Source organism: Cyphomyrmex costatus, unplaced genomic scaffold, assembly GCF_001594065.2.
Source record: "Cyphomyrmex costatus isolate MS0001 unplaced genomic scaffold, Ccosl1.0 scaffold508, whole genome shotgun sequence".
Lineage (NCBI taxonomy): Eukaryota > Metazoa > Arthropoda > Insecta > Hymenoptera > Formicidae > Cyphomyrmex > Cyphomyrmex costatus.
In genome coordinates, this window is record NW_017279335.1 from 127,491 (window position 1) to 153,444 (window position 25,954).

The window sequence follows — 25,954 nt, forward strand, 5'->3', positions numbered from 1 at the left end:
CAAAAATGTGTATTATTAAACATTAAGACCTGCTTTGACTGGAATTAGGATTATTTTTATTAAGTGATTTATATTCTCATTACTATTCTCATCTAATTTCGATATAATTGTTCATATATTTGCACATTTATTTTTTAATTTAATTTAACTATATTTTTTATTTAGCAAATATTTAATTATTAAGCAAAATTTAAATAGAAAGCGGCCAGAAAAGGGCAATATTTTTGGATGTAATGTAAAAAGTTTTTTTTATTGATTAATGTACTTTATTGACACACATAGAATAACGTTTCCAACATTTACTTGGTCTTTATTAGTTCTTATCCATCACAAAATAAACTCGAAATCAAATTAATTTTTTTCTCTCACAGTATAGATGTGCGATCCCTTTACAGGGATGCGTTCAGAATAATCGTCTGAATGCACCCAGGTGTCGCGTTATCCTTGTTTATCATTTGTGAATAACAAAGCTAAAAACATCATCTGATGCATCCGAACGACAATTTTAAATGCATCCCAGTTTTGTAAACGAATTAAAAAATTTAGCTATATAGATACAGATCCAAAAAATAATTTTGTTGAACGAAATAATTTCACAGAAATCTTAAACATGATAAGCAATATACTGCGAAGTTTTAATAGTCTAACAATCAATTGTGTCAGCCAATATCTAATTGTTTTGATAATCCAGCAAAATCGTTTTTCAGAGCTGTATCCACACTGAAAAACATCAATGTAATTTTACATGGAATTAAGTTACATAGATATGTTTTAGGGTAGTTAAATTTTTAAATTCTTCAGCAAAAAATTGCTGTTTTTTTTTTCTTTCTTTTCCGTATTTTGCGATGCAAATAGAACGTGTTACGCCAACGCTATAATAAGCCTATAAGCTTTCCCGATCGGGCGTCGCGTTAATTAGCGCGTGCAAATATGCAATTCGAATGCGAGGCGCGTGATTTACGTGATTGGCAGGCGAGTCGTCAATCACGTAAATTCGATCCGCGAGCACCGCGATTTGTCCCCAGTGATTTTGCGCAAGACTGGAAGAGGAGACTTTAATGTCAATGTTAACGGCGAACACTGGCTTGTTTCGCAAACAACGGCGATGGACGACGAAATCATGAGTGATTGATCCCTTTCGGGCCGATCTCCTCTCCCGGAGATATCGACAGATATGACACAAGAATTAATACGCGCTCGTTCACTCGCGCGAATTGCGAAAGGCGGCAATCGCGATTGGAACATGCGCGCGCGCGCACACGAGAGAACATCTTGGGGGCCCGCAGTTGCGACATGCGCACGCAATTACGCAACTTGCGTAACTTGCACTGCGAGCCAACGACTCGCTCTCGACGAACGCGCCCGTATATTCGCCGCATGTCGGGGGGGGGGGGGGGGGAGCCGGTGCGCCAATTCATCTGAAAAGTGAAATATCTAATACCCACTTCTATCAATATACACTGTCAAAAAAGTGAAATTCAATGTACTTTTCAATTACACAAGTTGAATTTAATTTAACGACGTTAAAATGTAAACTGAAAAGTATTATATATTCCAAAACTATACTTGACAACGAAAAACCATCTCAAGCACACAAATATAGCTTCAGACATAGGCTAGGATCGAAAGCGATGTGAATAATTGCAGAATTTACAATGACAGATCCAATACGGCAGACATAAAGTAGGACAAAATAGAAATAAAAGTCGGTGTCAGTATCATCACTGAATTCATTAAAGTTTATTTTCAAATATGTCATGGACCCTGATGATGATAAATAAAAGATTCGTTTGTAACAAAAAAAACGTCGCATAAGTCATATATTTTTATCCATAGTACGAGTAATTTCAAAGATATTAGTTTGCAACTTTATTTGAGTCATATGCATGTTTTTTAGTATTATAATATAAAAATCGATTGAGATGCAAAATGATATGACATACCGATATTATATTATATGATTTTATATTTTTTTCTCTTTTTTTATAATTTTAGACGTTGTTCAATTATAATTTCTAAGTGAATGCAATAAAGTTATTATATATGATTCTGATTATTATCATTAGACATTATTATGTCTTTCCAGAGAATATTGATATTGCTAAATCGATCAGATTTGCAGCACATTTCTGATGCATCTCTTATAGAAGAAATCACACGATAGAAAATTATTTCTTCTAATTACTTTCGCGCAACACACATTGAATACACATTGAAAACACATTAAATACACTTCGAATCTTATTTTGTAATCGGTATTCAATGACATAATAACACTAATATCGAGATAATATCGCAAGTTTTAATATTTCATAATCGACGGTTTTGTACGATTCCAGAAAAACAGGAACACATACATTACGCACAATTGCGAGTGAAGTAACTTCAGTATTCATGTCTCAGATACCGGTTCCTGTTCACACTTCACTTTTATCGATAATGAGCGCATTTAGTGCATACGTAGTATATCACACTTTCTATATATAAAAAATCTTAGAAATAAGTGCACGCATTCATCGATAAAGTATACACACGGCTCACTGACTGGAAACGGAATCGACAATATTTATTTGTTTATTTATATACATTTGTGTGTACTTTAAACACTAAATGTCGATGTTTCCACAGAATCGAGTTTCGTGCTACGCGAATCAAGGGCAATCGGCGTTTTCGAATTCTGCTCTCGTGGGTGACCGTGAGGGTTACACGAAGTTCTTTCCTCGACGAAGTCTCGGGTTTTTCTGTTCTTTTTTTTTTAAGGACGTCGCGTAATTCAATTCAGAGCGTTGCATAATAAGATCCAGTGAAAAAAATTCTACTACTATTAAGCTCCAAATTAACTCTATTAATGCAATATGACCCAAATCACGCATGTATTCCTTTCATTTTTCAATATACAGAAGGACGAAAGAGAAAGGGACAAAAAAATTAAGATCTCGCAACTCGAATGGAGGAAAGGGTGCATTAATGATGGAAAGCTGCGTTTCGAAATGCATTTTTTGTATAGATACACGAAAAGAACGATTTTGCTGAAATATTTCAAAATTTGATAAAATATTTCGAAAGGTCTGAAATAGATCTTTTATAGATCTGAAACCAATTTTGTTGGACCATTAAAATAATTATGTAGGAAACTCAAGCATGATGAGCAGTGCTGCAAAAAGTTTTGATGTTCCAGCAACCAGTTTTGTCTTACATAATTACCTTGATAGTCTAATCAAATTATATTCAGATTTGTATCTCGTTAAATCTTTAGATGCTTCAGCAAAACCATTCTCTTTTCATATATATACTCAGAAAAATATCATTCTATTATTAAGAAAAATTATTACTCAATTTACTTTTTTCTTTTTATAAAAAAAAAGGGTAATGTTTATGTTAAGCAGAGAATATTTTCTTAATAATAATCTGAAACAATATACTTATTACTATAAAAACCCTTTATCTTGTACTGAAAATAAGAATTTATTTTCTTTTGAAAAATATTATAAAATTAATCGAAGACGCGACTATTATAAATATATGATAGTAAGCAAATGGAACCTTAATTTAATAATTTTAATTGAGATATTCAATGACCAGGATTTAGAATATATTTTGATAAATCAACGATAGATTTACAGACACACATAAATTTTTACAGTACTTGAAACAAGTAATTGTTACTTGCGTAAAAAAACGATGCTATCAACAGTATTATTTTAATTAAAAATAATTTTGTTAACTCAATAATACTATTAATGATAAAGTAAATACGCCACATCCTTGATTTAATAAAATTATATTTGTTTAAGATTAACTGTTGACGCATTTTTTTTTCAGTGTACTGTATATATTTTTCTGTGTATAATAGAAATAATTAATTTGACATTACAATTATTACGAATTTAACAGTATTGTATATTTCAGTATAATTCTGTGAATATATAAGAAATTAAATTCAATGGAATTAAATATCCTTTTGCCGGACTTTTCATCGAACAGAACGTGGCACTAAATTGCACATGTCAAGGTATTTCTGACGCCAATTACGTAACAGTACTTAGTCCTCCAATCGAACGCATCAGACGGCACCCAGAAGAAAAAAGAAAACGATATGATTCGAACGAACAGAACAACCGAGAGATAATAGCGATTGGGAACGGGGCGGATTCTCCTCGGTAAAGGACGCGATTAATAAAAGCCGATAAAAATCAAGCGACTCGCAGTGACCCGACTGCGACAAGCAACGGTGCGGTCAAGGTGGCGCGTTTCGTAATTCAGCCGGTGCGCCTTCGCCGTCGCTGTCACCTGGCATGCCAATTACACCCAACGCGCTCTCGTCTTTTTCTCGCGCGCTATCGAGATAACCCACTTTCCGACCAGACCGAAGAACTGGCTATTCCGTCGTGGTCTCTTTCCTTTACGGCCAATTCGATCTACAGCTGGACTTGCCGGTCGCCCATCAACCTTCACCTATGCCGAAAGAATTTGCTCTTTTGCGCAAACCGAAAAATTTTTCTAGGCTCCCATTGCCTAATTATAGAGAGCTGCGCGCGATTTTTTTATTTATTTTCGGCAGACGTCATGATTGCACAACGTGACGAAATATCGTATATATATATATATATGAAATATTGTAGTGGACATTATTTGGAAACGCGCGTGTTAAGATACCAGAACGGTTTCCCTTTCAACGCAGAATGCGGAACGAAAACTTCTTCGGAGTTCATTATTCGACGATGCTTTTGTGATTTTTACTATTATAGAGTTGTCACAAATTTCTCATCTTAAATTTCTGTAACTTTCTCTGATTTTCAAACAAAATTTCACCATTTTTCCTGATACTTTTTATAATATTTTGGAATTTTGTCTACTTTCGTAATTGGAAATTGTTAAATATTTTGTTGAAGGAGCAATAATATTCCAATATAAATTATTTGCTATTAATGTTACTACTCTGTCAGATTCAAAGGTAGGTACAATGGCAAACCAATCTCGAAAGTTAAACAACATTTTGTTATTATCAACTTTCATTAAGTCAAAATGTAAATCAATCCATTTCAGTGATTAGTTTTAAAATAAACAATCTTAATATGCAAATTTAATAAATTTATATAAATTCAAGTCAAATTTAATACATTTTCTTGAGTTAAATTGAATATTTAGAAATTATTAAAAATAACTCAAATAAAACATGAATTTAACAGTCTAGATGCAATGTTAACATATTAAATCCTTAAAAATAAGAATTTTGATTTTTCAGAAAATTTTGCAGTTATCCTTAACCGTTTTCAATTTCCCTGACACTTCCCCAATTCCCAGTTTTGCGGCAACGTGTGTTAAATTTTTTTGGTGTGCCTGTTGCAAAGTAAAAGAGACACGCAAAAATATGGAAAGACAGCAAAGTGGAAATCGAGTTTCTTATTTCCTTGTCACATATTTTTTCACCCATAACGTCGCTCTTCCTACATGTCTCTATGGTTTTCACGGAACGTGAGTCGCCGTAACATTAAGAAAACAGCATAAGAAATCTGTTACAAGAGGCGCGGAGTCTTGCGACACGCCGCGCTAAGCAAACAGTTATAAATCACGAGCCTCGCTGCGGTTGACCCAGCCAGTGCTGCGCGAGGACATGGGAGGATCAGACCCCGAATGACGTGTAAAGAGGCGTAAAACGGAGGACTTACCGGCGTACGTGCTCTTGAAGCTCTCATGAAGCTTGAAGGTGAAGGGAATGTGGACCTTCATCATCTCCATTTGCGGTATGCGCGGCGAATGCGTTATCACGCCGCTGCCGCCACCAAACATCAAGTCGTCGCCGTGGACACGTAGAACCATCATGTTCCTGCGATCAGACAGAATACGCCTTTCAGACAGCTCGATCAATTCATCAATGACCGGCGAGTCAGATATTAATGATGTGTCTTACCCCGAATCTTATTTGCAAAATTAATACCTAAGTTCTAAGCAGAATTGTAAGGCTTCGCAATATATTCTCGTAAGACTTATAAGAACTTATAAAAGCTTATGCCTTTATGCGATATCTTTACAAACAACTTTTTGTTATAGTCGTAAGGTTTACGAGAAATCGTATATATATATTTATATGAATAAAATATCTTATTATACATGCCGAGATATATACGCATAAAATTAGAATACTATAAATCACAAATTCTTATAAGTTTTACGAGAATAAGTTAATAGTTTTACGATTTCGCTTAGAATTCACCAATAAGTTATAGATAATTTTTCGATTAATTTAAGCTACAATATTTATTGTTTCAATCCAAGAAATCATTAAATAAAATACTTGAATACTATTATAATATTTATAAATTTAAGAATGACAAAATACTGGATTGGGGAAAGTCATTTTACATATATGTAAAGGATATGTCACTTTACATATATGTAAAAGGACCTTTATGTTACAATTCGTTAAAAATGAACGAAATTTAAATTTAAAAAAAGTTTTAAAGCTTGAAATCTCTACTTTCGAAAGGTTACTATATTTATTGAGTTTCTGCGTGAGTTTAGTAATTTTTACATATAAAAATAATCTGTAAAAGATGGAAAATTTTCGACTACTTATCGTGAAAGCTTGAAAGCTTTCCCTACAAAACCGTATTTTAAAATGTTCCTACGATTTTTTATTACCTGAGTTATTCGCGAGTTAAGTAAAGGAGCATTCTGATTTTGAATGCTCATAACTTAAAAATTATCATACTGCGATTAAAAGGAAAATTCCTTTACAGATTCTTAAAGCTGAAAGCTTTGCTCTATCAAATGATATAATTGCAACGAAAAATTCGCAACAAATGGTGGGTTAAGAAAGGATTTGTTTATATATATGTAGAAGGACTTTCTTCTCCAACTCAATATGTCCAGATCGTAAGATGCTTTTTTCGTTATTTTTAGAATCTTCGATAAATCAGCTGGCATATATATACGACGTGACTTAATAATTAATTTAATCTTATCATCGTTCCAATTTAAGAAATTGTTAGACATTTGACGACTATAATATTTATAAATATAAGAATAATGGAATATCCCAAGAACGTTATATAGTCGTTTCTCTTTTATTAGTTTTAGAAACTTTGATAAAATTACCAGGGCAAAGTAATTCATGGAGCAATCTAAAAATCGACTATATGTATATATCTACCATGTTTTATAGCTCTACGAATTTACAGAGGTTTTTTTTACAATTGGTTGGAAAACTCATTATATTGATATAATATAATATTAATGAGTTCTATTTTGTACAAAATTGTTTTTTACTATTATCACCCTGATTTCTTTATAAAAACTGGTAAAATATGAATAAATGCGGATTTTTTTAACAACTTGTAAGATATTCGAGAATATACATATGTGAATATATTTGACATACTTTTATTATTACTGACTGATGGTCAACATTTTGTATTATAAAAAAAATGAACAAAGAAACAATATTTTCAGAAAAAAACAGAATTTAAATTTAAAAATAAAATTCCTAAAATTTCTCTACATAAAATTCTGTGAAAATTCGTGATTTTAAAAATAAAAAATTCTATAAATGTTTCAGGTTTAAATGTGTAATACTCTGATTTATTTTTTTTTTAACCAAAGAGATTATGTAATAAAAAATATAAAATAAAAATAAGAAAATTATTATTCTAGAATATTATTGCTCGCTCTGATAATCGCAATAAAAAATAATTCTCACTTCTGATTAGAAATGTCAAAAAAGGAGAGCAGAAAAACGGTCTCTGGGATTATATTCGCGAAGACTCTTCGCGAATAGAATCCCAGAGCCGTTAGCCTCTGATAATATAGGTCAATCGAGGTATGGTAGAAAAAGAAGTCAAATATGCATGAAAGCGGTCTCATCCAAAGAAAGTTGTCCGGGCCGAATACCGCTAATTTCAGAATTAATCAGGCAATTAGCAGAATCGGGTACGCGTTGATTAACCATTGTAGCAGTTAGACGTTTAATTTCATGCTGCAGAACCGTGAAAACAACAACGACGACAAAACGCAGAGAACTGACATAGAATAAAAAATTAAAACGATCATTCACAGTTAAACGATGACGAGATTAACATGCAAGCGACCAACTGTTGCCACCGAGTCGGATTCGAAACCGAGTCCGAATCAGGCTGTCAATGACCTTGTGGCCTTGAGACTCAAAGGAGCTCTATTATGTCAAAAATAATTCGACAAAGCGGGGAGGGAAAAGGATAACAAACGGTTTTATAGGATTAGAAGGATCGTCCCAAGTCCGCGATTCAGCATTCGGAGTTATGAGGCACTCTTGCTCGTTTAATTCCACCAATGTAGGTTAACTTTAATCCTCGATTACACAAACAGGTTATTTAATCAAATTCAAACTGCTTGTTAGAATAAAAATATTTTTTGCTGCCATGCTCACCATTTTTATTTTCAACAAATTATTTATTTTCAGATCTGAATACAGCAACATTTTAGATCTTTTAGCAAAATCGTTTCTTCCATGCAGGAAATGATAGATTTCAACCCATCAGAAATCGTGTATTCCAATATACACGATTTTAGATTGAAGACTATTATTCCCTGCATGGAAAAAATGACTGTTGAAAGATCTAAAATTTTTAGTTGAGAGAGAATTACATAAAATTCTTCCAAATACAATGCTGTTGTACAACTACCATATTTTCAGGATAAACTCTAAAAAAAATTCTCTGTGTTGAGAAAGATGAAGAGTAAGCTGACCGAAAGCTAAAGTTAATTTATATACTGGCGAAAGTAGACATCTCCGGGTTGTGAATGGACTCATCCCATAATATTCCATAATAACCAAAGATAAAAAACGAAACATCGATAGATGTACCAAGAAGAATTAAAAATAAGAAACGGGTTTTTCAACTTTGTATGCCAAAGATAAAATTTCGTTCATTAATTCTTCCCACGATGATTCTCCTCATATCATTAATATTCCAGAAAGATTAATAAATTTGTCATTCTAGCAGTGTTAAACCCGATGTGTTAAAATTGTAATTTTGCATCGACTATCTTTACAATTCCGCAAATCTATACCATGACGCGAATGATTGCGAGCATCACCGAAATAACTTTCATAAAAAAAATCGCATTAATTTAACGCTAATTAACGACATGTAAAGTATCCTGCTGGACGACTGGTAATTTCCCCTTTTTGAACACAAAAGATGATATATTAAAGGAAACATTCTAATGAAGCAGTCCAAGCCTTGAATTATGAATTTCGAAGCCTTGAATTATGAATTTATGAAGAATAAAATTCAGCCGAACAGCGAGAACTGTGAGAACAAACATGAAACACGTCTATCGGATACGAAATAAGCGCAGGGCTTTTACACTCCTGTGATTCTTCAATCTCATCCCGATTCAACAAGAAATGTAATAATGGGCGATTCGCGAAAGTCGGCAAAGAGGAAGGAGAGCGCAAGATGACGAGGCCGGTGATAACGACGGTAACGTCGATGGGGGAATTTACTGCTCGCGATTGCGAGGAGTTTCACGATTTACAAACGGTGCGACTTAGCTTTCGAGACTCTTTCGTTCCTACTTTCGAGACCCCGAGCACGAAAGTGGCTGCGTCACTCGAGAAAATCAGAGATACTTATCGCTCGTTGTCGTCTCTCGTCGTCGACATCCGGAAGCGCGGAACTCGCGACTGTTGACTTCAACTAAATTGTCGACTCTCGAAACGTCTCGGCCGTGTCGTGCGTAAGAGAGAGAGAGAGAGAGAAAGAAAGAAATAAAACAGAGTATATACTGGTGTCTGTTTCTAAATCAATTTCAATGTAGATGAATTTCAATCTCGGTTTAATCTACTTTTATCTTTCCTAATTTTTAAAAGTACATTCTGGAAAATATTCTGTTGCTAAGAAACGTAAGCAACAGAATAAGCATGTAAGCATGTATGTTGTAAGGTTGATCGAAGAAGCGACTTTATATAATAAGCAAATTGAATTTGTTTTAATTTAATAATCTTAATTGAAGTACCAAACTTACTAGGCTACAGAATATATTTTCAATAAATTGCTGCTTTTGTGATAAACTTGTGAATAAACTTCCAGATATGCGAACTTTCAAAATACTTTATTTGTAAAATGTTTCTAAATTAATTAATAAATCATATATTTGAAGCGTCAACTAAATATTTATTAAATACAAAGATACATTTATTTAGTACAAGAATCATTAATTCGATTTAATTATTATTTCTCTATTCATTATTTCATTAAGTAAATATTTATTTACTGTAAGTAAATGTTTAGTTGGCATTGTTCAAATAAATATTTATTAAAATTTAATATATTCTTTTTCAGTGTTGAAATAAGTAATTATTATTTGTGGACAGTGTATATACATATAGAAAAAGACAAAAAGTAAGTTGAAGAGATTAATCCACATTAGTGGAAACAGACATTAGTCACCGTACAATTCGCATTGCGCGATGCCTGAAAGATTAGTGCTCTCTTCTCTTCTCCTACTTCGTCTTTCGAGAAATTCTGAGGTTTACAAACCTGGAATTCTATTTCATACAGAGTAAAACACACGTTCCTATAATACACGTAATTTCATTACGCCATCAGTACATTCATTGTTTGAATGAAAAACTTAGCATTCAAGGTAAAAGAGGAGCTTGTTGTTAGTGTTTCATCGTGTTTCTCACGAGGATCACTGCTCAAGATATACCTAAGCTAAGCGTATCTATTATAAATAGTAATCTCAAGCAGCGCTTTAAAATTTTTATCAAAGATAAGGATAATCATGTTGAATACTAAATATTATTCAATAAAGTATAACCAAGGCTTAGGGTTGGATTATACTAGCCGTAATCTGTTAATTTATGCCGTAAAATTGACCAATTATAATCGATTATTCCCCTCTCATTCGACTGTGATTGGTCAATTTTTACAGATAAGTTAACAAATTACGGCCAGTATAAATCAACCCTTAATGTCCAATATTTAAAATCACAGATACCTGTAGATGCTTTCCAGTAAGAAACACAGAGTGTAACAAAAATCATTTCATATTTATATTTAACATTGGTAAACGAATCGTAATCTATAATGTGTTTACAGAGAAAAAGATTTATTTGGACTCAAGAGTTTAATTTACATTTGTTTCATTGAAAGAAATTTAATTTTGAATAAAACATATTTTATTTAATAAAAAAATTTAATTTTAATGCAAAAATAATCGCATTCTTAATTTGAACTATTTATAGTTGGACTATTTCAATGTATAAATTTGTTTAATTTAAAGAAATCTTTTCTCTGTGTTCTCTTGCTTACTATTTCTTGCTCTTTACTTTATGTCTCTTTCCTTTTTTTGCAACCGTTTTATTGACAATCGTGTTTCTTTTTACGTATTTCTTATCTCTTTCTTTCGTAATTCGTCAACTTTTATCTTAGGCGACAGAAATCAATGAAACTGGGTAAGAGGAAAAAAGGCAAGAAATGGAAAAAAAGCAAAAAACAAGCAACACATTGTATGTAGATTAGAATGTAATGATTCACTGTATCATCTGTGTCTCACACTGAAAAGCTGTACAACGTTCAACCACACCGATATTTTTTAAAGTGTACTTATAAAAATACACTTAACACTTAAAAAATATACTTGAAATATGAGACGTTACTACTATTTCTTGATTAAACATCGAGAGTGTTTCCACATCCTCTATATAGGATCCCACTTCTTGGGCCACTTTGATTACTTCTATTAATTTTAATCGACACACGGTTAGTCCATTGGAATTGACTATTTGTCAATTCACTTAACGACAAATGTGATTAGTCAATTCCAATAAACTAATCGTCGATTAATTAAAGTTAATCGGAGTTAGGCCCACCCAGTTCTGCAACTCATAGTTGACTCTTAATCAAGACTTAACTTATTTCTCATATCTTTCCAATTCTATAATTAGAAAGAGATAGAATTAGAAAGAGTAAATTAAATCTCAGTTAAGAGTTTACCGTGAATTTATGAAACTGGACCTTAGTTAAAGTAGTCCCTAGTTCCATAACTCTTAACCAGGTTTAACTGATATTTTGTCGTTTTTCAATTCTTGAATTGGAAAGAGATGATGAATAAGTTAAATCTCAGTTAAGAGTTACCCATGAATTGTGGAACTATAGGCCGAAGTATTTCACATTCGGTTTAATCGCGGGTTTTCCCAATCGAATTTCGATCGATCATCTTGTGAGCAATTAATGACATCACGGTCACTGCCTTGCGTTCCAATTCGTATCGTATTTCGTATATCTTCATCAATCACCACTGATGATCCAAGGCATAGCTGTGTGACGTCATTTATCGCTTCCGGAGTTATCCTGAGGCGACTGTTAGGCAGCCGTTACAGGAGGTCCGTCGAATATTATCTAACAGTAACAGCATGGTCTGCGAAAAAAACTCGTTTAAAAAAAAAACAGCATTTTTATCGTGTCTTTTTATTATACTTTTTATACGCAATCTTTTTCAGTTATGTCCTTCGGAATAAATCATGAGTAAAACTAATATTAGATAATTTCTTTAAAAATGAAACTTTTCTTTTTTTTTAATAGCAATTTTGTTTCTATTTATCATGAAATAACCGACGGCCTCTCTTGATGTGCTAAAAACATTATAATGTCCATAATATGTATTGTATAATAATGTAATATATAACATACGAAATACGTTGCGATTCGCTGTCGTTTTTTTATTCCAAGGAAAAAATATGATTTCATAAATTAGAAATCAGAAAAATTCGATTAACAAATAGTATAGTTAAATTTAGTATTCAAATATGTAATTAGAAATTCAATGACGATATAAATAAATAGAATTCTAATTAATGCGAATACACATCTTATTTATACTTCTCGTTGGTATAATCCAAACATTTTTCTTAGTGTTAAGAAAATAATGAGGGACGAGACTCAAGGTTGCGTTTCAAAAAGAATTCAAATTCCTTCGAATCGCGAAATATGTCGTGTCACGAACGTGAAATTGTCTCCAAGATTTTTCAAATTGTAAAGCTAGAAACACATAGAAAAAGCGGTATGTTAAGTTAGCACCCCAACTATAGTACTCAGGAGTTCTGATTAGAGTTCCCACTTCTTTTTGACGAGACGAGGAGTTCCCTATAGTTAATAACAAGAGTTTTGCTCAATAAACATTTTTTTTACATTTTTTAAAAATGGGGTGCTAACTTTTTATCGAATTTCGAGGTGGAATAGTTCTGAGCGGCTTAATAGCTTCAATTTGCGATTGCCTAGAGTTCCTGATACGTAAAAAAAATTAAAAAATTTTGAAAAATTAATTTTTAGATACAATAGTTCTGATGATAATTTCTGCTTCTTTTTGACGATACCAAGAGTTCTCTATGATTTTTAATGACATATGCGCTTAATAATCATTTTTTAATAATTTTTTAAAAATGGGGTGCTAACTTTTTAACGAAATTCAAGGTCGCATAGTTCTGATCAGCTTAACAGAACTATTTTGTGAATACCCAGAGTTCTTGATACATAAAAAACATTTTTGAAGAATAATAAAGTTTAAAAAAAATAGCAGAAATCTTTGAAAATTTTTCTGAGAGTACCGAGTAGTTCTGAGTTGCGTTTCTTATAGTACTCGACGAGTTCTATCGAAAACTGTAAAGTGGAAAAGCGATTGGACCAACGGTTTGCAAGAAACAGCGACATTTGTCAGAAGATCAACAATTTTTAGAGTATATCTCGGAAACCATTGGTCCAATCGCTTTTTCACCTTACAGTTTTCGATAGAACTCGTCGAGAACTATAAGAAACGCTACTCAGAACTACTCGGTACTCTCAAAAAATTTTCCGACGTGGGACTTGGAAAAAAATTTAAAGTCAAAATTTTTTGGGAGTACCGAGTAGTTCTGATCGGAATTTTGGACAGTTCTTGGCGAGTTCTGTCGAAAAGTATCAGGGCTCGAAGCGATTGGACCAATGGTTTCCGAGATATACTCTAAAAATTGTTGATCTTCTGACAAATGTCGCTGTATCTTGCAAACCGTTGGTCCAATCGTTTTTCCACCTTACAGTTTTCGATAGAACTCGTCGAGTACTATAAGAAACGCAACTCAGAACTACTCGGTACTCTCAGAAAAATTTTCAAAGATTTCTGTTATTTTTTTTAAACTTTATTATTCTTCAGAAATGTTTTTTATGTATCAAGAACTCTGGGTATTCACAAAATAGTTCTGTTAAGCTGATCAGAACTATGCGATCTTGAATTTCGTTAAAAAGTTAGCACCCCATTTTTAAAAAATTATTAAAAAATGATTATTAAGCGTATATGTCATTAAAAATCATAATAGAGAACTCTTCGTATCGTCAAAAAGAAGCAGAAATTATCATCAGAACTATTGTATCTAAAAATTAATTTTTCAAAAATTTTTAATTTTTTTTACATATCAGGAACTCTAGGCAATCGCAAATTGAAGCTATTAAGCCGCTCAGAACTATTCCACCTCGAAATTCGAAAAAAAGTTAGCATCTCATTTTTAAAAACTGTAAAAAAAAATGTTTATTGAGCGGAACTCTTGTTTATTAACTATAGGGAACTCTTCGTCTCGTCAAAAGGAAGTGGGAACTCTAATCAGAACTCCTGAGTACTATAGTTGGGGTGCTAACTTAACATACCCTAGAAAAAGGCAGTAAGACGTAAGTAGTAAATAAATTGATCAATCACAATAAAACAACGAAAGACAATAATTTTCGATCTCTATTATAACTAGCAGATTTGCTTATGTCTTATTGTTTTACTAAGTATTTCTGGTTTAATATATTTCAGTATATTTTCGCCTATGTAAATCAACTTTAATCTCAGTTTAACTTATTCTTTATCCCTTTCTGGTTCTATAAATGAAAAAAAATAACGAGTAAATTAAACAGATATTAAAGTTAGTCTATAATGATAACAATTACTAGGATTAAAGATACTTAACAGAGTCTGGCCACAAGTAATTTTGTTAAATTCCTACGAAAGAGAAAGGTATACATATATTACCTTCTTGTACCGCATTCTAATTCTTAAAGTTAGAGTGAGCCAGTACAGAGTGAAAACATTATAGAATGAAATAGTATTTAGGATGGAGAGAGGGAGAGAAAGAGAAAGAGTTAATATTATTGGATGTGTGTAAAAGATTTTAAAAAAAGATTTCTTACATTAATACATCAATTCTATTGTAAGCTGAATCATAAGATTAGTAACTTAGGATTTAGACACAATTAAAATAAAAATTTCGTATGATCACAGATTTGTTTTCTATATTTAAACTAAACTATAATACAGTGGAAATTAAGTTGAAATGGTTTTCAAGAACACGTCTATTGTTATATAGAAACAATGTAAACAATATTCTAGCAAAACAAAAGTCTTTATTTATAGACCGTTTGTTCATTACAGATAAACATAGAATAGAACGGTATTAGTGATTTATATTTGAGAGAAGATAAAATGGAATTAAATATTTTTCCGTAAAAAAGTTTAAAAATTACATAATTATAAATAAAAAAATGTATTTAAGATATCAAAATATCGAGAACTCATTTTTGTAGAAAGAATGTAAATTTATAATTGATGAATGAAGGGAAATCCCCTTTTTTTCTACTTACATATACATATAAAGATAATATGTATATTTAATAATAAACCTCAAGGTCAGAATTTTACATTTGTGTAATAATTTATTTTATTTTAAGAAAGCCGATTTCGGACTTACGGTCATAAAGTTTTCGTCTTAAATTTGCGTAAAGAATCAACCCTCAAAATCTTTTTAAAAAATTTAATTTCCACCTTCCCCTTGTAGGGTTTTGACAAAATCATTCGTGGTCATTCTTATACTTAGGGACTCTATTAAGATGATAAACACGAGATCGTTCACCTCTGAAGGCGTCCGTCGTCTCTCTCGTCGCACAATCTCTCCAGTGTGACGTCTCGATTGATGCAACCCCAAGCCTCGAAATATCTATTTCATCCAACAAGCTCCCGTATGACGTCACTTGGAAAGATTTATTCGTGTCACATGCTCCAACATGCCTCAATATGCTCCTTATACCATAGCTCCTACTCTAACTCGTTTTTAATACAGTTTCTAATGCGACATGAACAAAATTTAAAGTGCTTTTAATCTGTCCTTTCAAGTTATTATACGTATGTAATACATTTGTTCTCGTGCTCTTTTTATGAATTCTGCTTAGCAATTTAATCCTTAAAATTCTTATTCTTTTTACTCCACAGTTTAATACTGCTTTATTATATTTACCATTTGTGTCTTGATATTTTATTATATTAATACCTCTGTGTATGTGTGTGTGTGTGTGTGTGTGTGTGTGTGTGTGTGTGTGTGTGTGTGTGTGTGTGTGTGTGTGTGAGAGAGAGAGAGAGAGAGAGAGAGAGAGAGAAAGAGAGAGAGAGACGATTACTTGCTAATACAAAAAAAAAATTAATTGATTCAACAAAGTGTAGCAGTCACGAGCTATCGAACAAATATTTATTTGTTAATTCAAACAAATAGCACGTTTTAAATTTATAATTGACAATTATAAATTGTCAATAAACAAAAATCTAACAAGATTTTGTTAAGCTGAATATAAAAAATATTTTAACTAAATAATCACTATTAAATACATTTACTCAAGTTGAATTTTTTTCTCAGTGTATAATAGTAGTAATCATAAAAATGAAGCTCCTAAAATAACTATTTCATCATGCAATTATAGTCACAAATACCAAACACTTTTCTTTCAATGTAGATACATATAAGAGCTAAAATTATACTCAAAGCCTGCAAATTATTAATCATTCATCAATCAGTCATTAACATTCGTGTTAATCTTCCAAAAATTTTAGGCGTCAATAATTAAATAAATTATAACTTAATACTTTTTATTTTTTAAAAATACTAACTTCGTGACTGGCTGATTGCCCTTTGTTGATTTTGTTTTAAATAAGGAGAATTAATTCGTACTGATATCAAACCACGCATTATGCCATCATAGAAAAAAATAATAGTTTCTTTAAACCAATTTGTTCATTACTCAATTAATTTATTCAATTTTATAGCTTTAATTTTGGCTACTTAGATTCAATATCGATTTTTTGACTATTTTTTTAATCTAAAAATGTTAATGTTTTATAATATTCGATAAATATAAAAAAATGTTTTGCTTCGTATTGGAGCTGAGATTGTGTTATGAGTATACATTGAAATTATAAGTATAATTGAAACAATGATTTATGCAATATTAGCTGAAGCAATTAGCTTGCGTCTATTATCTGTTTTAGTAACTACACGTTAAAATGAGTTAAATGCGGATAAGCACACAAATTGAGGACACATTAATAGGGTCATCGCCCCTTGGAGGGCATACTAGAAACAAGCTTAAAATTCTTACGGTATTACATATAAATTCCTTGTGTCTCAAAAAACAGATTTACTATACTTTAATATTTAAAAAATAGAATATTATCTTTCGTATCATTAACAATCTAATTTAATAAAAAAAATACTTTTTATTAAATTAAAAAGTATATAGACAAAGCTGTAATTTTTTAACTCAAAAAATATATATACAAAATATACATTTTTATATTAAAAAAAAAATACTTTTCTTATTTATTTGTGCTGGTGTTTTCTTTACGGTTTATTTAAATGCAAAGGCAATATTAATAGGGACAATTGAGGAGTAAACTTCCAAAATGCATTTTGTCCAAAATTTCATTTTTTAAGTTAGAGATGGCATAGTGAAAGACTACGATGTTTTCTAGAAGCATTTCTTCACCATCAATTTATGTGCTGGAAAGAGTCTAGACAATCAAAGTGCATTATATCTTTTAACTAGAGACAAACAAAACGCATTTATTTAATATTATTAGAAATAGTTTAGCAATTTTGTTTAACATTTTACATCTTTTTGATTGGCAAATTGTTACTTTTTTTTTTATAAGGCGTGTGATTTCCTTACAGTTTTCTTCTTCGTTTTTTGAAAATTATAAATTTGCAAGAAACGAAAAACAAAACGCAATTTGAAAGTCTGCTCCTCAGTTATTCAAAATTAAGACGGACTGCAGGTTTCCTCGACCTGACGCGAATCACCTTCGCAATCCATCACTGTTATCTCTATACGGCTGCATCTACATACGCTGATACGCGTTGTATGTACATACATACGTCGCGAGTAGCGCGTACGCGCCTAGAAAAGGATAGCCGACAAAAAGCGAAAAGAGACGGACGGGCAGATAAATGGAAAAGAAAGAGAGACTGACACGACTCGTACAACGCGGCTTGTGTACCTCATGATAAAGAGGAAGACCCCGCAGAAACATATCAGCACGGCGAGCACCGAGAATATGTTGGACAGCTCCGCCACGGACACCAGGATCGCCGTCATCGTGTCGCACGTCCGCGACCCGTCGCCGTCGCGTCCTCCTCAGCACCGGGTGGTCTGCCACCCGCACACATGCACGCACACACGCACACGCGGCACCACGGCAATGACAATGACAATGACGACGACGATGAGGAGGCTCTGTCTCTCCTCTCCCTCTCTTCACGCCGCTCGACAGTCAGCTGTCAACCGAAATTCCTCTGACTTCTCGTCGCCTCCTCCGGCTCGACGATTCGAGGCGCGCTTGACTCCGAGCGCGCCGTCGTCGACACCAACTTCATCGACGTCCCGTGTGGCTTTGTGCGCGACGCCGTGCAGCGGTTACACGACACGCACACGAAGGGATTTTACGTGATTACCGCGGCAGACGAGACGCCGCCGGCCGACGTGTCGCGTTCTCTGTCATAGCCGCGCCGTCGCGCGACCGTGTCGTGAGGGAACGGATGAGATTGTAGTCTGACGTGGTCTAACGTCGTGGGCGCGAGAGAGAGAGAGAGACACGGGTAGATGATGTACGCGCCGCGAGAACCGATAAAATGAACGATACAAAACCGAATCGCTCGACGAACCGAACGAGACTGACTGCGCGACCGGTGCGACGTGCGCCACTTATACATGCTCATGCGCGCCTATGTCGCGCCGTTCACTACCTCGCCCTGCAGCCGCGAGAGCGCGTCAGGGTACCGCGGCACAGCAAAATTTCTTCATAATATACAAGAAATTTCTTTATAATAGAGAGAGAAATGAGATTGATTCTATAATCTTCCCGGATCTTTCCAGATAGCACAGAAACTTAAAAGGAAATTCCAAAAGAATTCACTCGTATATATTATTCATTTGGAGTATATTTTCTCAAATATAAAAAAAGAATCTTTTTTTGAAAAGAATTCATTTTGCATTTGAAAATGTATTCAAAGCTGATGCTCTTATATATATATATATATATATATACCGCGTAATATCAAAGAAATATCGTGGTATAACGTCATAAATAGTAGTGTAGCATTAATAACGTTATTATTATGTCTCATTGACGTTAGAGACATCATTAAGATGTCATTAAGAGATATCACAAAATCATACGTACGCACACATAATTTTATAAGTGATATTAATTTTATAACTTTTTTAATTTATTACAATATTATGGAATAGTTACCGTGTTGACAATTAGTATTATTTTCTAATTAATATCATATATCGAATAATTTTTAAAATAACATTAAAAATATCAATTCAATACATTTCTTGAACAATTTTTTTTAATAATTTAATTTTTCTCAATAAATGTTACATATAAAATATATAAATATGAAAATATTACATAATATTACAGTGATATATCTCAATAATTTCTGTGATTTATTTTCGCGGATATTGTAATATTAAATAACATCTTAGTAATATTTCTGCTATATTTTATTGTAATATTATAAATGAAAAATTATATTGTTGTGATATTACTATGATATTACGTGTTATATGAAAAAATTATAAATATTTTAGTAACTTTGATTACTTTTGTAATTTTCACAAGATACATCCTAAACTTTTCTGATAGAAAGAATATTTATAAAATAATATGGTAAAATCTTGCATTAAATTTATGATCTACAATTACATGACTAACAATTAAATGTAGATATATTGACCTTTCATAAAATGTTATTGATAATTATTTATTCCGAACATTTCGGTAAAATACGAGTAATATAACGACATGTCAAACTATCCTAATGATACCTTTGCAAAATTAAATTTAAAAAATATTGTACAATAATTAAAACATATATATATTTTAGCTATATTAAAACGTTTAAACAGCATTTCAACAAAATAATATAACGGCATGGTAAATCGTCTTTAAATATCTGCACATATTTAGTAAAATTTTAAGCAAGTAAGAATCAAACGTTTTTTAAATAACTATAATAAAATATTCAAACTCGGCATTTTTCTTATTTTTGACAAAACATTTTGTATTATTTGAAAACTTAATTTGACGAAACTGTTGCATCATGCCGAATCATCTTGGTACAATTATTATGGAATTTTCATCACTTTATAATAATGTATAATAGACGGGTTTTTTAATTCATCGATTGATCAATCGTATTGTGCGCAAATGTAATTTTGTTCCGTAAAAATTGCATTTGCACATAATGCGATTGATCAATCGATGAATTAAAAAACACGCCCAATGTTTCCACAACTTATCTTTCGAGGCTTTTGCATAGTTCACTTTTTTCCTTTACTGGAGAAAAAAAGATAGAATATACGCACGATGCAAGAAATTCGACTAAGAACCATTGGGATTATGTAATTCTTAACGACATTGTCGATATCAATTATTGCATAGCAATGTCATTATTGTATATCTACTTGTATGATAAAAAAGGTTTAGAATATAATTATGTGATATTGTCGTTAAAAGTATACACAATCTCAGCGCGAAAACTTATATTCGCCCCGATTCAAATTATTTTCACCCCGGTCGCGTGTCTCTATTATTTTTGTACAATAAATAATGTGCGTTCGGTAATTCTGATCACAATACGACATTTTCTTCAACACTTTGAAAAAAACTCATCTTTCAGAATTGAATTGTTTTCTGCTAGAAAACTACTATTTAATAATAGGAATATGTACAATTTACATACATTTAGCTATTTAAATGACAAATCTAATTCCACCGCTATATTATATTTACATAGAAACAATGGTCGATTTTTTATATCTTATTGAAATAAGGATAAGGAGATTTTCGCGGTGTTTAATTCTTATAAAAAATCAATAAACACAATAGAATTGCACTACAATTACGACCATCGACTTTGTTTGAGGATTCTAAATCAAACGCGATAAATTATATGGTGTGATAATTTATTTCAGAGATTTTATTCACTCGCAGTTCAAAAATAAATAAATAGATTTGACATATTTTACAAATACGTCATTCTTTAGTTTTTATTATAAGCGAACGAGTATGTAATATGCTATATTTTAATTTTTTAAGAATATATTTTGTTTAAGAAATTTGACTAAATTTTGTATAATTTAAAAGAAGATGATTAATACGTCCAACGTAAATCAAAATTTTAGTGATATGATTCTATTTAATTTTAATTTGATAATCATCCAAACGATAAAAAATTAATAATAATTGATGGGTTTTCCACAAAACCAAATAAGTTTATTTCATTTTTAATTTAATTATTATATAGTTATGGCGTTAAATTGTTTTGTATCATAGTAGTATCACATCATAAACAATTTTATTCCAGCAAAAATCCAACCGAAAACAGGAAATATAAGAGTGTAATATTTCCAAAGAATGTTTCTGTTATTAAAAGCAATTCGTAAAACTTTGTAAATAAAAAGTGAAAAAAATTGCTTCATACTACTTTACACTTTAAATAATTGAGGAGCAGACCTTTAAAGTATATTTTGTCCAAAATTTATAATTTTCAAAAAATGAGAAAGAAAGCTTTAAGAAAACCATACACCTTACAAAAAATAACAATTTGCCAATCAAAAAGATGTAAAATATTAAATAAAATTGGTAAACTATACTATATGTACATACTAGACAATAGGCCAAAAATGGTGCAATTATTGTATAAAAATTAAATCTGTGAAAAATTATTTAATTCATCAAATACAAATCAACTTTTCGTATTTATTCGTTTAGTTTTTATATTGTTTCGTAAAACAAATGGTTGCTAACACTACATTTGGTGACACAAGTCGACACAAAACACCATTCTATCTTTCTTAACATTTAATGAGTAACAAAGCTAGAACAATATTTATGCCGACTTCTGTCACTAAATGCAAATTAAACACCCTTTGTCGCCAAGTTTACCACTTATTTTCGGAACGTAGAGTACATTCTCGCGCATAAACGCCGCACACTAGCGACATCTAGCTCGGACAGTTTCGATCGAGTCCTCGACGTCGAATGATTAGATTCGTCCTTCTCACCTGTCTGTTGTTTCCGTCGTCGTTTCCCGTAAAATTGCCGCGATCGGCAGGGAAAGAGACGGAAATGTCAAGGATGCTCGCGGTGGATTTCGAAGTTTTCGGCATCGTGCAAGGTAACGAAAATCATTCGGCGATTTGACCTGAATTACTATCGATTTTTCATCGATTACTTTTTATTAATTCATAAATTTGTCTGTCAAAGGTGTTTTCTTCAGAAAAGTGAGTAAATTAGCACGTGTTGATCTGAGAATTTGACTGAATTCAACGATGATCGTTTGAGGCTGCCGGAAATGTGACTGACACGAAGCAATTCAAGCGAGAACCTTGAAATTTCTAGCTCGCGACATCTATCGGGTGTCCGATATTAACCAATCTAAATGTTCGCGTTATCTACTGTAAACATGAACATACATCCTTCTTATCGATATTTTTAATACCATTATATCTCATCTTGCTATCCTTTTCTATCGTTGGTAACTTAATGGAGTTAATGGATAAAATCTAATATTATAATTTTTAGCTTATATATTTTTATAGAAAATATTTTGACGCTTACACATAAGAGATTTTCGAGCTTTATGAAATTAAAATATCTTTTTCGTATAAAAAAAAGTTTAAGAATATTAAAAATTAGCTGCTCAAAAACAGATATACAGAAATACAATTATTTATTTATTTATATATTAATTTCCAATCAACAATAAGCCATTTGAGATTTCTCTAATTTGCACAGCATTTCTTGCTTTTACTATTTCTTGCTTTTTACTATTTTTTACATCTTATCCTTTTGTCTTTTATCCTATTTTTCGCTTTCTATCACCCGAGATAAAAGTTAACAAACTTCGAAAGGAACAAAAACATATGGCAAAAAATATAATTGTCAAGAAAATGGTTGCAAAGAGGAATGAAAGCAAGAAATAAAAAAAAACAAGAAATATGAAATAAAGAGCACATTATAGAATAGACTTTAGACTTAAATCACTTAGGCTATAGAAACATAAAAACATAAGGCAAACTTAAACAATAAGCGAATCGGCCAATGACTGAAGGGGTAACCGCTGTTTGAAATATTGTCCTACAGATTATATCATTTCATATTTTATTTGATGACAAGTATTTTTCTTCATTACATATGCGGTCTTTTGGTAAAATTAATCCTCGCCAGTAACAATAGAAAACGTAAAGTAAATCTCTGTCATAATTGGCCAATTTGCTTACCATTTATTATTTTATGTTTTTTTTTTATGTATTTCTAGCTTTAAAATAAACATAAAATCAACGTAAAATACTGGAACTTCCACGAATTGCTTTTTTACGAGAGAAAATTATTAATCTCTCCTTATAAAAAGAACAAAGATTTCAGACATTTCATCTGAAATAAAATAACAAAATAATTTAGCATAAATATATAGCTTTAAGTTTTTCTAGTTTAACTTCTTAACACAAAACCGATACAGTTTCATCTGTTTTCGAAAATACCTATCTTTCATTGTTGGAAAACTTAGGCATATTGTCTTGCTTGCGGGTAACAGTACACGCAGAAACGCGGCAAGGAGCTGGGCCTGAAGGGATGGTGCATGAACACCCCAAACGGTACCGTAGTTGGCCACATGGAAGGGACAAAGACGCAGATCAACGAGATGTAAGACGCGGACGCCTCGTTGATATGAAAAAGCCATCTAACATTCCAGATCACGATCGCTTCCTCTCTTCTTTATTTCAGGAAAGAATGGCTTCGCCACACCGGAAGTCCTCAGTCCCGGATCGACAAGGCGGAATTCCGCAACGAGAAGGAAATCTCGCAGCCGTCGTTCTCCAACTTCGAGATACGAAAGTAGAGGCATTCTCCCATCGAGAATGGAGAAATAACAGCACACACATAAACGTTTAAGTTTTAGAATTATTTAACTCGCGTCTGATAAAGCCATTCTATTTAAATAAATGTAAAATGTAGATAAATATCATGCATTATTACTGTTTGTAATTTTAAAATTATGTCCAAATTTTTTATCTTTCTCCAAATGTCATCTATTCCAGCATGAAATATTGAAAAATGAATTCAAAAAATATTTTTATTAATATTGTAAGAAACAAAAAAGCTTTAGCATTAGAAACAATCTAAAAATATTTTCGTGTATTTTTTTTTATTTTAAAGTATTTTAATTTTCTTCTAAAACATATTTTTTGAATATTTTAAAAATATTTTATACTGCATGGCATTGAAAATGAAAATTGCTGAAATGTCGTAAATACCTTTATCGCATTCTGGAAATTAGATTATCTCTTTCTCTCCACTTTTAACGTTTATAAGGATGATTCACTTAAATTAGGTATTCACCTTGAAAAGTCGTCAAGGAAAAAATTTATTTTCAAGAAACTTATATCGTGATAGAAACAATAGGTTTATTTTCCATTATTGCATTATATATATATATATAAAACTTTTTTTCTCAATTTAGGTAAATTACAAAATATATTCTATTCATTAAAACAAAAATACAAAGCGCGTAAACACTAATTCAGTTCTAAAAAAAATATTGGCTATAGCAGAAGTCAAAGTCACTTCGCGCCAATTAAATTATACTTTTAGATTCAGAATAGAAAAATATAATCTTGTTTCAGTGAAAAAAACTTTTAGTAGCAGAATAAACATTTTACTGAATAATTAAAATTTAATTTTTCTTATTCCAGAGCGTTCGATATTTTAAATTTAATTTTTCTTTATCGTGGAAAAATAGAGATCTTATCAGAAAATTGCAAGAATGTCCTTCGTGAAATGTTAAGCCAATTGCTTCTCTTTCTAAACTAAAGTATATATTCTCGAGGTACTATCTAGTAAAAGACACACGTAAAACTTTTTGCTGAATATCTAAAATTTTACATACAGATCTAAAAATAATTTTATTACTGCAAAAAAAAGTTTGATTATTCTAGGAGGGCAGCCAGTTTAAGTTTCCGAAAAAATTATTTTGGTGATCCAACAAAATTATTTTTAGATCTATATACGCAAAAGTTTTCTTTCAGCAAAACATTCTTTTACTATGAGACATAATTTTACATGTACAATTTTATTGATATGTGACTAATAAAAACGTTCTTACTTTTTTATTTAAACATTTTGTGTCGTCCTAACTAAATTTTGGTTGAAATAACTATAAAAATAACTAATCTTATTATTAGTTTAAAATAAAATTCTAATTAGGACAACATAATTTTTTATTGAAGAAGAAAGTTTTTGTTAGTTACATATCAACAAAATTTTAGATATACGTAAAGAAAAAAGTTTTCCTCAGTGTTCTGTGTGTCTTCATTAGATAATAGCTCACAAATATTTTATTTTAGCAAATGAGATTTGTAAAATTTTCTTTCCATATGATGGAAAATTATAGATCTTAGATTTTAGGTCTTAGGCTGGTATTCATAGTTGGTTCTTATTTCAAGATTATCCTAAGTAATATCTTAAGACACTAATGCAGTTGTCTAATTGATTCGTGACACTTCAAAACAGAACTTAAAACGATCTTGAATATAAGAATTAACTGTAAACATCGCAGCCT

At 31.6% G+C, this 25,954-nt stretch overlaps 2 protein-coding genes across 2 annotated transcripts in view; one reads left to right on the forward strand and one right to left on the reverse strand.

The window, feature by feature from the left end:
- LOC108778706 (cell growth regulator with RING finger domain protein 1) overlaps positions 1 to 18,416 on the reverse strand; it is a 39,445-nt gene extending 21,029 nt beyond the window's left edge. Inside the window, exons 1-2 of the mRNA XM_018545949.1 lie at positions 18,319 to 18,416; positions 5,670 to 5,827 (exon numbers count right to left, since the gene is read on the reverse strand). Coding sequence (XP_018401451.1) covers positions 5,670 to 5,827; positions 18,319 to 18,416 — 256 coding nt within the window. The remainder of the gene's footprint in view (positions 1 to 5,669; positions 5,828 to 18,318) is intronic.
- A 3,947-nt stretch (positions 18,417 to 22,363) lies between these two features.
- On the forward strand, positions 22,364 to 24,316 carry LOC108778702 (acylphosphatase-1). The gene is made up of 4 exons (XM_018545945.1): positions 22,364 to 22,510; positions 22,600 to 22,616; positions 23,930 to 24,039; positions 24,121 to 24,316. The coding sequence occupies exons 1-4, from the start codon at positions 22,375 to 22,377 to the stop codon at positions 24,233 to 24,235; spliced, it is 378 nt and encodes a 125-aa protein (XP_018401447.1). The 5' UTR covers positions 22,364 to 22,374; the 3' UTR covers positions 24,236 to 24,316.
- The last annotated feature ends 1,638 nt before the right edge of the window (positions 24,317 to 25,954 follow it).

What these genes read in the sequence shown, in the direction of transcription:
- LOC108778702 (XM_018545945.1), top strand. Translation starts at nt 22,375, where the DNA reads ATGATTAGATTCGTCCTTCTCACCTGTCTGTTGTTTCCGTCGTCGTTT. An exon ending in AAGACGCAGATCAACGAGAT is followed by an intron (nt 24,040 to 24,120) that starts GTAAGACGCGGA and finishes TCTTTATTTCAG; the next exon opens with GAAAGAATGGCTTCGCCACA.